Source organism: Oratosquilla oratoria, chromosome 1 (genome assembly GCF_046742065.1).
Source record: "Oratosquilla oratoria isolate Oo_2021 chromosome 1, ASM4674206v1, whole genome shotgun sequence".
In the NCBI taxonomy this organism is placed as follows: domain Eukaryota; kingdom Metazoa; phylum Arthropoda; class Malacostraca; order Stomatopoda; family Squillidae; genus Oratosquilla; species Oratosquilla oratoria.
In genome coordinates, this window is record NC_134777.1 from 80,963,405 (window position 1) to 80,978,404 (window position 15,000).

At 41.4% G+C, this 15,000-nt stretch overlaps 1 protein-coding gene across 1 annotated transcript in view; it reads right to left on the reverse strand.

Moving 5' to 3' along the window:
• Positions 1-15,000, reverse strand: part of LOC143028755 (atrial natriuretic peptide receptor 1-like) — a 944,795-nt gene that overhangs the window by 507,887 nt on the left and 421,908 nt on the right. Inside the window, exon 6 of the mRNA XM_076191127.1 lies at positions 14,749-14,896. Within this exon, the coding sequence (XP_076047242.1) occupies positions 14,749-14,896 (148 nt within the window). The remainder of the gene's footprint in view (positions 1-14,748; positions 14,897-15,000) is intronic.

Here is a 15,000-nt window from a genome sequence, read left to right on the forward strand (position 1 = left end):
ATATATCTATATATATATATATATATATATATATATATATATATATATATATATATACATTTTCTATTAAAAATCACTGCATACTCTGCGTTGGTGATCTTCTTCTTAAGACTTTCTATTTTCCTGAGTATTTTCTTCTCTGAAGCAGGGAGAGAAAATATCACATTTCCGAACGAGTCCATGTTTGGAAATAAAAAACAACATTTAACGACGTTTTGCCTATACATTAGGCATCTTCTGGTAAATTTATTGTTTTTTTTTTACAAGAATATAAATACAGAAAAATACAGAAAAAGAGACATAAAGGAGAGGTCAATTGGTAACACGCGTCATGTTCTGTTGTTGACGCGGGATGCTCCGAAGAGTTCTAAAGTGCCGCACATATTTTGCTGGATATTTATTAATGGCATATGGTCTCTAATAAAAACAGCCTCTAAACATTTCAGTTTCTTTCTGTTAGTATCCCTAACCAAAATTGAGGTGCTTTTATTTAGCTGGTCCCGTGTAATGCTGGTATTGTGGGATTTTGTCACGTGGGTTTTTATCGCGCCATTTTGCATATGTTGTGTGAGCCTCTGAGTTAAAGTTTGTGTGGTATGGCCTATATACTCTTCTTGGCAAAGCACACCGTCTTTGTATAAATCACAAGAGTATTTGTATACCACATTATTTTTTTTTAGTTTATCCGTGGTAGCTGTCATGTTATTTTTCTTCACCAGCGATGATGTTCTAGGGTTACGGTAACAGATTATAAGGTTTATTTTGTCCTCTTCTTTTCTAGGCTTACAATTTTTGTGGATAATGTCTTTTAAAGCTTTTTCATCTTTTTTGTACGCTGATGACATTGTATTTTGATAATAAATGTTTATATTATTTTTCTTATTCTCTAACTCTTTATTCTTGGTGTTGGCTTTCTCCATATTACTTTTAATTTCCTTATCGATGTCCCTCATTGCAAAGCCATTGTTTGTTAAAATTTGCTTGACTCTAACAAGTTCTTGGTGTAGTAGTTGCCAACTGGAACAAATTTTAAAAGCTCTTGTGACATAGGCACGTATTACGCTCATCTTATATTTGGAGGGACATTCACTAGAACCGTTTAGACATCTTCCAGAATTAGTTGGTTTTCTATAGACAGTTGTGGTGAAAATGCCTTTTGTACCATCTACCCACACGTCTAGAAAAGGAATTTTATTGTTGACGCTCCTTTCCACCGTAAAGCGTAGACAAGAATGTTCTTCCATTTTGTTTTTTATGTCATCAAGGTGTTTTTCTCCTTCTACATCTACAAAAACGTCATCTATATATCTTAGGTACAACTTAGGTTTAACGTTTAAAGTATCGAGGACGTGATTTTCGATATGGCAAATATAAGCCTGTGCAAATAAGACTCCTAGAGGACTTCCCATACTAACACCATCTAACTGGCGATAAATTCTGCCTGATGGGCATCTAAAAGGTACTTCTTGGGTACATATCTGTAACATTTTCTGCAAGACGAGACGAGGGATTTTTGGAGGGGGCAAACTGACATGGTGGAAAACGTCATGTAAAATTATCTCAATTGTCTCTTCTACCATATGCCATATGCCATTAATAAATATCCAACAAAATATGTGCGGCACTTTAGAACTCTTCGGAGCATCCCGCGTCACCAACAGAACATGACGCGTGTTACCAATTGACCTCTCCTTTATGTCTCTTTTTCTGTATTTTTCTGTATTTATATTCTTGTAAAAAAAAAAATCAATAAATTTACCAGAAGATGCCTAATGTATAGGCGAAACGTCGTTAAATGTTGTTTTTAATACTCAGGAAAATAGAAAGTCTTAAGAAGATCACCAACGCAGAGTATGCAGTGATTTTTAATAGAAAATGTATTAATGAAAACCTGCTCCCTAAGTTCACTAATATATATATATATATATATATATATATATGTGTATGTTTCTTAAGACAGATTGAACATTTTTAGAAGCTCCGCCATGGGATACGAACCCTGACCCGTGCGTCGAAAATCACGAGGTCAAGACGTTAGCAACCATGCCACGGTGATGCTTCAAAAGGACTGTACTAGTCCCCGACCACGCTTCACGTAACATTGGAAGATCTAATCTCAATTTCATCTAATCCCGTATTAGGCGAGCCTTCCGACAAGTTGTGTATGTTTCTTAAGACAGATTGAACATTTTTAGAAGCTCCGCCATGGGATACGAACCCTGACCCGTGCGTCGAAAATCACGAGGTCAAGACGTTAGCAACCATGCCACGGTGATGGTTCAAAAGGACTGTACTAGTCCCCGACCACGCTTCACGTAACATTGGAAGATCTAATCTCAATTTCATCTAATCCCGTATTAGGCGAGCCTTCCGACAAGTTGTGTATGTTTCTTAAGACAGATTGAACATTTTTAGAAGCTCCGCCATGGGATACGAACCCTGACCAGTGCGTCGAAAATCACGAGGTCAAGACGTTAGCAACCATGCCACGGTGATGCTTCAAAAGGACTGTACTAGTCCCCGACCACGCTTCACGTAACATTGGAAGATCTAATCTCAATTTCATCTAATCCCGTATTAGGCGAGCCTTCCGACAAGTTGTGTATGTTTCTTAAGACAGATTGAACATTTTTAGAAGCTCCGCCATGGGATACGAACCCTGACCCGTGCGTCGAAAATCACGAGGTCAAGACGTTAGCAACCATGCCACGGTGTTGCTTCAATATGACTGTACTAGTCCCCGACCACGCTTCACGTAACATTGGAAGATCTAATCTCAATTTCATCTAATCCCGTATTAGGCGAGCCTTCCGACAAGTTGTGTATGTTTCTTAAGACAGATTGAACATTTTTAGAAGCTCCGCCATGGGATACGAACCCTGACCTGTCTTAAGAAACATACACAACTTGTCGGAAGGCTCGCCTAATACGGGATTAGATGAAATTGAGATTAGATCTTCCAATGTTACGTGAAGCGTGGTCGGGGACTAGTACAGTCCTTTTGAACCATCACCGTGGCATGGTTGCTAACGTCTTGACCTCGTGATTTTCGACGCACGGGTCAGGGTTCGTATCCCATTGCGGAGCTTCTAAAAATGTTCAATCTGTCTTAAGAAACATACACAACTTGTCGGAAGGCTCGCCTAATACGGGATTAGATGAAATTGAGATTAGATCTTCCAATGTTACGTGAAGCGTGGTCGGGGACTAGTACAGTCCTTTTGAAGCATCACCGTGGCATGGTTGCTAACGTCTTGACCTCGTGATTTTCGACGCACGGGTCAGGGTTCGTATCCCATGGCGGAGCTTCTAAAAATGTTCAATCTGTCTTAAGAAACATACACAACTTGTCGGAAGGCTCGCCTAATACGGGATTAGATGAAATTGAGATTAGATCTTCCAATGTTACGTGAAGCGTGGTCGGGGACTAGTACAGTCCTTTTGAACCATCACCGTGGCATGGTTGCTAACGTCTTGACCTCGTGATTTTCGACGCACGGGTCAGGGTTCGTATCCCATGGCGGAGCTTCTAAAAATGTTCAATCTGTCTTAAGAAACATACACAACTTGTCGGAAGGCTCGCCTAATACGGGATTAGATGAAATTGAGATTAGATCTTCCAATGTTACGTGAAGCGTGGTCGGGGACTAGTACAGTCCTTTTGAACCATCACCGTGGCATGGTTGCTAACGTCTTGACCTCGTGATTTTCGACGCACGGGTCAGGGTTCGTATCCCATGGCGGAGCTTCTAAAAATGTTCAATCTGTCTTAAGAAACATACACAACTTGTCGGAAGGCTCGCCTAATACGGGATTAGATGAAATTGAGATTAGATCTTCCAATGTTACGTGAAGCGTGGTCGGGGACTAGTACAGTCCTTTTGAACCATCACCGTGGCATGGTTGCTAACGTCTTGACCTCGTGATTTTCGACGCACGGGGCAGGGTTCGTATCCCATGGCGGAGCTTCTAAAAATGTCCATATATATATATGTATATATATATATATGTATATATATAGATAGATAGATAGACAGATATATATATATATATATATATATATATATAGAAAGAGAGCAAGAGAGAGAGCGATATATATATATATATATATATATATATATATATATATATATATATATATATGCAATAAAAACACGAGGAGCGTGTGTTCACAAATGCGTAAATAACCACTAGGAAAAGTAAACTGACGAAGCAGAGCGCTTTCGTGTAATTACATCTTCAGTGCAGATACAAAGAAGGATGTAATTACTGAAGATGTAATTACACGAAAGCGCTCTGCTTCGTTAGTTTACTTTTCCTAGTGGTTATTTACGCATATATATATATATATATATATATATATATATATATATATATATATATATATATATATATATATATATGTATTGAAGTACGTAGGACAGAATGAGTGGAAGGGTGGTGAGGTAAACACCAGGAACCGTTGGACGAAACGTTAGAAATAAAAACTCCAACGGTTCCTAGTGTTTACCTCACCACCCTTCCACTCATATATATATATATATATATATATATATATATATATATATACATATATATAAGTATATATACTTATATATATATATATATATATATGTATATATACTTATATATATGTATATATATATATATATGAGAGAGAATGCGGGTGGGGAAGGGCAAACGAAGATGTGTTAGGAATAGAGTTTATTGCCCTAACGTTGCGACCAACTTGGTCTTCTTCAGAAGAATTCCTAGAGGATGAACTTACTTACATCAAGAATACCTTTAGGAAGCTGAAATACCCCGGAGGTTTGATCACCAGGACAACGAGGAAAGCCAAGAAGATCTACGATGGCTCAAACGTCCGGACCCCGGGAAAGGATAAGTCTCATTTTATTTCTGTCCCTAATTCTACAAACACCATAGCTATTGATGATTATTTGTTAAAAGGTGGAATAAATATAGCAAAAATATCTTCCAATAAAATAGGAAAAATATTTAAGAAACATAATAATATGCGTAATAATCTCAGTGTCATTTACCGTATTCCATGCAACGGTTGTCCATCATCTTATTTCGGTGAGTCAGGTCGAGGGTTCAATAAACGCTTGAATGAGCACAAAAACGATCTCAGGGCTCATAGAACATCTAACTCCCTGGTTCGTCACCTGGACAAATGTGGACATCTACCTGATTGGAACAACGCAGAAATTCTACACGACCCCATTGAGGAGAAAATGAGAAAAACTGTGGAAGCTGCACATATCGCCGCCAACAAGAACACCCACGACAGAGACGGATTTAAATGCCTCTCGAAAGCAGCAAGTGTCCTAATAATTAAATCGTTAGCCAAAGGGAAAACATGACGCTCATACCTTGGCGGGTTCCCTCTCACTACGAATATAAGAATTGTGATCCGTCTGTAATGCTGTAGTCCTCTGAAGAAGACCATGTTGGTCGCAACGTTAGGGCAATAAACTCTATTCCTAACACATCTTCGTTTGCCCTTCCCCACCCGCATTCTCTCTCATTTGTCTGAAATAATCTTAAATATATATATATAAAGAGAGCAAGAGAGAGAGCGATATATATATATATATATATGTATATATATATGTATGTATTTATATATATATGTATGTATATATTCACATAACTACACATTTTTGAGAAAGTATACATTTCACAACAGACTCCACTCATCAATATACAGACCGACACACTCGTTGCCCTCCTATTGCATAAGAACTCGACTGTTCAAAGACATCCTCCAAGCATCGCAACTCCCAGAAGCAACAGATCCTCCCTACGGAGTTCCAGCAGACATCCTCCCAGCGCAGCCGACATAATCCCACCGAACATAATCCCACCGGACATAATCTCACCAATCATTTTGACACACATTTGTCAATCACGTAGAAACGACCGTTGGAGTAGAAAAGACTAGAAACGGGGAATCTATATATTTCGATTGCAAACTGCAATCCTCTTCGGTAGATACAATTAAAAGAGAGCGTCCTTCTTAAGTAGCACCCTTAACAAAAGAAAGGGGAACATGGAAAGAGGTCTCTACCCTCGGCTCACTCCGTATGTGAGGATTGCAGTTTGGAATCGAAATATATAGATTCCCCGTTTCCAGTCTTTTCTACTCCAGCAGTGGTTTCTACGCGATATATATATATATATATATATATATATATATATATATATATATACATATATATATGTATATATATATATATATATAAAGAGAAAGAGCGAGAGAGAGCGATATATATATATATATATATATATATGTGTGTGTGTGTGTGTGTATATATACATATACATATATATATATATATATATACGCATACATATACAAATATATATATATATATATATGTATATATATATATATATACATATATAGATATATACGCATACATATACATATATATATATATATATATATGTATACATACACACACACACACACACACACACACACACATATATATATATATATATATATATATATATATATATATATATATATATATATATATATATATATATGCAGGGATGACTCGTCATCCAGAAGGTGCCAAGAAAAGAGGTATGGAAGAGGGTGCAGGGGAGTGGAGTATGTTTTGAATGGAATGGGTGGGAGTGGTTTCTATACCTTTGGTTTTTGGCTACCTCCCGTGTAAGAAAGCCTTTGGTATATGTATATATATATATATATATATATACACATATATATATATGTATATATATGTATACATATATATATATATATATACATACACATATATATATGTATATATATGTATACATACTGTATATATATATATTCATATAAATATATATATATATATATATGTATACCAAAGGCTTTCTTACACGTGAGGTAGCCAAAAACCAAAGGTATAGAAACCACTCCCACCCATTCCATTCCCAACATACTCCACTCCCCTCCACTCTCTTCCTTGCCTCTTATCTCGGCACCTTCTGGATGACGAGTCATCCCTGCATCTTGTCCACTGCCCTGGGTCAGAAGCAGTGTCGCAAGACACAGTACATGCACAGTAAGGTTGCTTCATTAATTCGGTGACCCCCTTCCCTCTCCGTCCCTTCTTGTAGAAAAGGAGAAGACGGGGAGAAATCCCTTTGGGCTGCGTCAATTTATTTCTCATACATACTCCCTCATCCCCTATCCCCTAACCTCTCCCCCTCATGCATCACAGTATCAACCACTCTCCATTCACCCCTATCTTCTGTCCTCTCCCGTATTTCCTAAACAGGCATTTCCCTCTTTCCCAATGCCCCTTTTACCCCATCCATCCATCTCATCCAAGTCGCCCCCCTCATTTTCACTCCTTTCACCTCTGCCTTCCATACATCTTTTACTAATCTTTCTTCACTCATTCTTTCCATGTGTCCAAACCATCCTAATACTCTTTCATCAACCCTATCTCCCAGCTCCCTTTCCACCCCTGTTCTCCTCCTCACCTCCTCATTTCTCACTCTATCCAGCCTAGAAACCCCTATCATACTTCTCAGACATTTCATCTCAACCACATTCAAACTCCTCTTTTCCTCTCTCATGTTCCATGTTTCTGCCCCGTACAGTGCTGTCAGCACAATCACTCCTTCATACAATCTCCTTTTAGCATCCATTTCCAAATGTCTATTTTTCGTTACACTTTTTAATCCCCCAAGGCATTTACTCGCTTCTTTCAATCTACATTCTATGTCCACCTCCACCCCTCCCTTTCCTACCACATTCGCACCCAAGTATCTAAAACTATCCACTTCCTTCAGTTTCTCTCCCTTAAAACTCTCTTCCAGTCTGCTGCCACTGTCTCCCCTAGTACATCTCATCACCTTACTTTTACATACAAACATACATATACCAAGTTTTTTTTTCCCTTACCAGGGGGGTAGCCAAAAAGGACAAGGCACAAAAACATTCCCACCCATTTCATCCCCGAAAACACTCCACACCCCTCCACCCTCCCTCCCATCTTAGCACCTCCTAGATGACGGGTCATCCCTGCACCCTGTCCACTGCCCTGGGTCAGAAGCAGTGTCGCATGACACAGCACATCCACAGCAAGGCCGCTTCATTAAATCGGCGACCCCCCCCTCTCCGTCCCCCCATATAAAGGAGAGGACGGCGAGAAATCCCTCCGGGCTGCGTCAAAAATTTCTGCTCACACACACTACCTCACCCCCATTCCCCCGTCCAATCCACCTCATGCATCACAACATTTTCCATATATAACCATTCTCCATTCACCCCTGTCTTCTGTCCTTTCCCGTCCTTCCTCAACAGACATTCCCCTCTTCCCCAAAGCCCCCTTCACCCCATCCATCCATCTCATCCTAGGACGTCCCCTCATGTTCACTCCCTCCACATCTGCCTTCCATACCTCCTTTACTAGTCTTTCTTCACTCATTCTTTCCATGTGTCCAAACCATCCTAATACTCTTCCATCAACCCTATCTCCCAGCTCCCTTTCCACCCCTGTTCTCCTCCTCACTTCCTCATTTCTCACTCTATCTAGCCTAGTAACCCCCATCATACTTCTCAGACACTTCATCTCAAACACATTCAAGTTCCTTCTCTCTTCCTCTCTCATGTTCCATGTTTCTGCTCCATACAGTGGTGTTGGCACAATCACTCCTTCATATAGTCTCCTCTTAGCATCCATTCCCAGATTCCTATTCCTCATTACACTTTTTAAACCACCAAGGCATTTACTCGCTTCTCTCAATCTACATTCTACCTCCACCTTCACTCCACCCTTTCCTGCCACATTTGCACCCAAATATCTAAAACTATCCACTTCCTCCAGTTGCTCTCCCTTAATGCTCACTTCCAGATTACTGCCACTTTCACCCCTTGTACATCTCATCACCTTACTTTTACCCACATATATCTTCAGCTTTCTTCTATCACACACTCTCCCAAACTCTGTCACCAGCTTCCTCAATCCCTCCTCCGATCCTGCCACAAGCGCAGTGTCGTCCGAAAACAACAGCTGGCTATCCTCCCACTTTTCTCCATTTTCCTTAACCATCTCCAATCCCTGACCCACTACCCTTGCATTCACCTCTCGCACCACCCCATCCATGTATAAGTTGAACAGCCAGGGTGACATAACGCATCCCTGACGAAGTCCCACCTTTACCTCAAACCACTCACTCTCTCCATTTCTAATCCTGACACAAGCTCTACTACTCTCATAAAAACTCCTGACAGCTCCCAGAAGCTTTCCTCCTATCCCGTATATCCGCATAACCTCCCACAGTGCCTTTCTGTCTACCCTGTCGTAAGCCTTTTCCAGATCCATAAAGGCCCAGAAAACATCCTTCCCCTTACCTATAGCTTTCTCACATATCTGTCTTACCATAAAAATCTGATCTACACAACCTCTACCTGTCCTAAACCCACACTGTTCCTCACCAATTACTCCCTCTGTTCCTCTCCTAATCCTCTCAATCAAGATCCTCCCATAAGCCTTCCCAACTACACTTAACAAGCTAATCCCTCTGAAACTACTACATTCACACTTGTCCCCCTTTCCCTTGTAAAGTGGAACTATACACGCACTCCTCCAGTCCTCCGGCACTCTACCTTCTCTCCAGCAAACATGAAATAACCTCACTAACCAGTCCATCATCACTATACCTCCTTTTTTAAGACATTCTGCATGGCATCCATCCAGACCAGGTGCCTTACCTGCTTTCATCATCTTAACTGCTGCCTTCACTTCATCCTTCCTTATTTGTCCTCCATTTTCCTCACTCATCACTCTCATTTTCTTAGCATTTCCCACTGCAGCTATCTTTCCCTCCCTATCCTCCTTCACATTAAGCAACTCCCTAAAATATTCTGCCCATCTTCCCCTTACTGCCTTCTCCTCCATTATCATCTCTCCATCTGCACCTTTTACCTTTTCTTCTCTACTTGATTCGCCTCCTCTTCCTCTCTTAATTTCTTTCCAAAACATCTTTTTATTACTTTCAAAATTTTCTGTCATACTCTTACCCCATTTTACATCTGCTCTCCTCTTTGCCTCCTTTACCTTTTTCTTTACTTCTCTTTTCTTTTCCCTGTACGTCTCATATGACTCCCTCGTCCTACTTTGTAACCAATCTGTGAAAGCTCGCTTCTTCTCTTCTACAACCTTCTTCATTTCCTCATCCCACCATTCACTACCCTTTCTTCTATTTCCTCCTGACCTTGTTCCACATACCATCCTTGCACACTTTGTGACTCCTTCCTTGAACCATCCCCATTCCTCCTCCACACCTACCTCCACTCTATCCTTCACTCCCTCCCACTCCTCCTTCAGCTTCCTCTTGTACTCCTTCACCTTTTCCTCTTCGTTTAGAGAGTTCACTCTAAGTACCTCCCTACCTTTTGTCCCTTTCCTCTTCCTCCATCTGTCCTCCACTCTCAACTTACCTTCCACCAGAAAAGGATCTGATATTCCCCCACCCTCTCCCCTTAGCACATGTACATCCCTAACTCTTCCTATCATAATCCTATTTACCACTACATAGTCCATTAAAGCTCTATCTACCACCTTTCCCTCCACCACCCTCTCCCATGTGTACTTATGCTTGACTTTCTTCCGAAACACTGTATTTGCTATCATCAACTCTCTTTCTAGACACATTTCCACCATCAACTCTCCACTACGATTCTTTCCTGGAACTCCACATTTCCCAACCACTCCATCAATTGGCTCCTTTCCTACCCTAGCATTAAGGTCTCCCAGTACTATTACATTTACACTTCTCCCTAAACCCTCTATGCACTCATTTAAATTTATCCAAAAGGCCTCCCTTTCTTCTACATTCTTCTCACTGCCAGGCCCATATGCACTTACAAAAACCCACATCTCCTTTCCCAGTTTCACCTTCAACCACATTATCCTTGAGGAAACCTCCTTCCACTCCACTACACGTTTACCTATCTCTTCACTTACTAGTATAGCCACCCCTTCCCTCCCTCGCCCTCTCTTCACTCCTGATAACCTCCCACTTACACTCCCAAACTTACAATCGCCCTTCCCTTTCAGCTTAGTTTCACTCAAAGCCAACACATCCATCTTTCTTCTCACAAACATACTACCTATCTCTTCTCTTTTACTCTCATCTGTACCACATCCACGCACATTAAAAGACCCAAACCTTAGGGTGCTGGACCGAGGCCCTCCAGCCCCTCATATGCCTCTGCCTTTTTTTCTAGGAATGTGCCCTGTAGGGCTACAAGGAGAGGGATGCCTAGTCCCAATCCCCGTCCCTTTTTTTCTCGCCTCTTACGATCCAAGTGGGAAAACTTGGTGGCAGTATTCTTTTCCCCCACCACAGGGAATTCCCCCACCATGGAAAAGGAAAATACTCAGAGAAATGGTACAGTATAGCAACAAGGGTTGGGGGACAGCATAACGGAGGGACAGTCGTAGTATAAAAGTGTCATCATTTTTCTATGAACAGAGTTTTCCTCTATCATAGACAAAATTATGTGTGCCTCTGGTCCGTAGGGGCGCCCCATATAGACCCTAAAGTATCGACTGCATGCTACTTTGCCACAGTAACAAGCAGCCAATACCCACATTTATCTTCAGCTTCCTTCTTTCTCACATCTTTCCAAACTCTGTCACTAAATTCCTCAGTCCCTCATCTGATCCTGCTACAAGTGCAGAGTTGTCAGTAAACAACAACTGGCTTATCTCCCACTTTTTTCCATTTTCTTTAACCATCTTCAATCCTTGACCCACTACCCTTACATTTACATCTCGCACCACCCCACCAATGTATAAATTGAACAGCCAGGACGACATAGCACATCCCTGACGAAGTCCCACCTTTACCTCGAACCACTCACTCTCTCCATTTCTAATCCTAACACAAGCTCTACTACTCTCGCAAAAACTCTTGACTGCTCTTAACAGCTTTCCTCTTTTCCCATATATCTGCAATACCCCCCACAGTGCCTTCCTGTCTACCCCGTCATAAACCTTTTCCAGTTCCATAAAAGCCCAAAATATATCTTTACCTTTTCCTATAGCTTTCTCACATATCTGACTTACCACAAAAATCTGATCTACACAACCCCTACCTGTCCTAAACCCGCACTGTTCCTCACCAATTACTTCCTGTATTCCTCTACTAATCCTCTCAATCAAGACCCTCCCAGAAGCCTTCCCAAGTACACTTACAAGCTGATCCCTCCGAAACTACTACACTCACACTTGTCCCCCTTTCCCTTACAAAGTGGAACTATACAGGCACTTCTCCAGTCCTCCGGCACTCTACTCTCTTTTAAACAAACATTAAATAACCCCACCAGTCAGTCCATCACTGAACCTCCTTTCTTCAGACATTCTGCATGGCATCCATCCAACTCAGGTGCCTTACCTGCTCTTATCATCTTAACAGCTGCCTTCACTTCATCTTTCTTTATTTCTCCTCCATTTTTCTCACCCATTACGACCATTTTCTTTGCGCTTCCCACCGCAACTACCTTTCCCTCCCTATCCCCATTCACATTTAGCAATTCCCAAAAATACTCTGCCCACCTTCCTCTCACTGCCATCTCTTCCATTATCATCTCTCCATCTGTACCTTTTACCTTATATATACATATATATATATATATATATATATATATATATATATATATATACATATATATACATATATATATATGTTTATATATATATATATATATACAAACACAAACACACACAAATGTGTATATATATATATATATATATATATATATACAGAGAGAGAGAGAGAGAGAGAGAGAGAGAGAGAGAGAGAGAGAGAGAGAGAGAGAGAGAGAGAGAGAGAGAGAGAGAGAGAGAGAGAGAGAGAGAGAGAGAGAGAGAGAGAGAGTGAGAGAGAGAGAGAGAGAGAGAGAGAGAGAGAGAGAGAGAGAGAGAGAGAGAGAGAGAGAGAGAGAGAGAGAGAGAGAGAGAGAGAGAGAGAGAGAGAGAGAGAGAGAGAGAGAGAGAGAGAGAGAGAGAGAGAGAGAGAGAGAGAGAGAGAGAGAGAGAGAGAGAGAGAGAGAGAGAGAAACAGAGAGAGGAATTCTACTGTAGGAGACAATGTAATTCGAAGAGAAATGAAAGTAGTGTTGGCGGAAATTCTTGAAAATCAAAAGAAGCAGAAGAAGAAAAGGAACTGAAATTAGTGAAAATAGATAAAAAGAATTACTAATAGAAAAAAAAGGGGGAACGTGCCTTACTTACCTAAGAAGCAGGACGCAGCTGCCAAACTCAAAGTTTCTTCCGAACTTTTTCGAGAAAGAGCCAGAGCTGTTTCCATTTAGTTTTTACATGACAGGAATACATATACACACATATATGCATGTACATTCGTACGTGCGCGTGTGTATATTTGTGTGTGTGTGTATGTGTGTGTGTGTATGTGTGTGTGTGTGTGTGTGTGTGTGTGTGTGTGTGTGTGTGTGTGTGTGTGTGTGTGTGTGTGTGTGTGTGTGTGTGTGTGTGTGTGTGTGTGTGTGTGTGTGTGTGTGTGTGTGTGTGTGTGTGTGTGTGTGTGTGTGTATGCGTGTGTGTGCGAGTGAATGTGTGTGCAAATCTTTCACATCACAGTGAAAATATTTTGCGAAATTACCGCAGGGAAAAGCAACTTGTAGACAGTAACTACTGTACTTTTGCTTATTACATCCTCAGTACCTGATCTGAAGGTTCGAGTCTCTCTCTCTTTCTTTCTGTCTGTCTGTCTGTCTGTCTGTCTGTCTGTCTGTCTGTCTGTCTGTCTGTCTGTCTGTCTGTCTGTCTGTCTGTCTGTCTGTCTGTCTGTCTGTCTGTCTGTCTGTCTGTCTGTCTGTCTGTCTGTCTGTCTGTCTGTGTGTGTGTCTGTGTGTCTACGAGTTTCAGGTTGTATCACACCTCTTGATTGCAATCTACATTCGGTTATTATCGAACGGCTCGTCGAACCCAAACATGTGTATTCAGAGGGCACCCGTCATCAAAGCACACGAGACTGAGAGTCCCTCGCTCTGTATGTCTGTCTGTCCGTCTGTGTCTGTCTGTCTATCTGCCTGTCTCCCAACCCGTCCCTCCGTCTGTCTACCTGTCTGTTTGCCCGTCCTCCTATCTGTCTGTTTGTCTGTCTGTCTGTCTGTCTGTCTGTCCGTCTGCGTTCCTGACTCACGATCTCGACCACGCTCTTGATCTACTTATTTCGTTTCCTTCCCTTCTCTCTCCCTCGTTCTTCCCCTACACGCAGTCATTTTTCTTTATTTTTTCTTTTTTTTTTTTCCCTCTTCAGTTTGGCTTGTTCTGGATCAAAACGTGAATTGCTTACCACCCATCTTCAATAACCGAATTCGATTCTGGCCACCACCTGGAAAGCCGGGAGCATTCGTCTGTGTGCTTCTTGCGTTGGTTCCCGACAGCCCTGGTCAGGCGGAGAGGCTACCCATGGGACTGAGATGGTAAGCTTTTTTGGTGAATATCTACCAAATAGATTAGTAGTAAGACAAATGACAAGCACACCGTAAAAAAAAAAAAAAAAAAAAAATCCCACCACTCTTACTTAACATGTATCGACTTTTCCCCGTGCACTGTCCACGACACGACGTCGTGCTCTCAAATAACCATGGGTGTCTATGGACACCCATGGTTATTTGAGAGCCCGACGTCGTATCGTGGACGGAGCATGGCGAAAAGTTGCGAAGTGAGCCTTGAGTCTCGTTCGTTCGTTCTTTACCTCTTGAGAGAAGTTGAGGTACTCGTGTCTCTCCGGTGTGCGGGCAGTCACGGTCAAGACAGCCTCGAAGGCCTTCTTGGCCTTCCGGTTCCTCTCCTCCGTGTCCGACTCGTTATGCCAAGGGCGGGACTGTGCGTAGGACGAGGTCCTGCAAAGAGAAGACCAAAAAGAAACCAGTGTCTAAGTCTTTCTTTTTTATGTAGAGACCCCGGGTTGGGGGACAAACTGTCTAAGATCTTACCCAACGAGTTT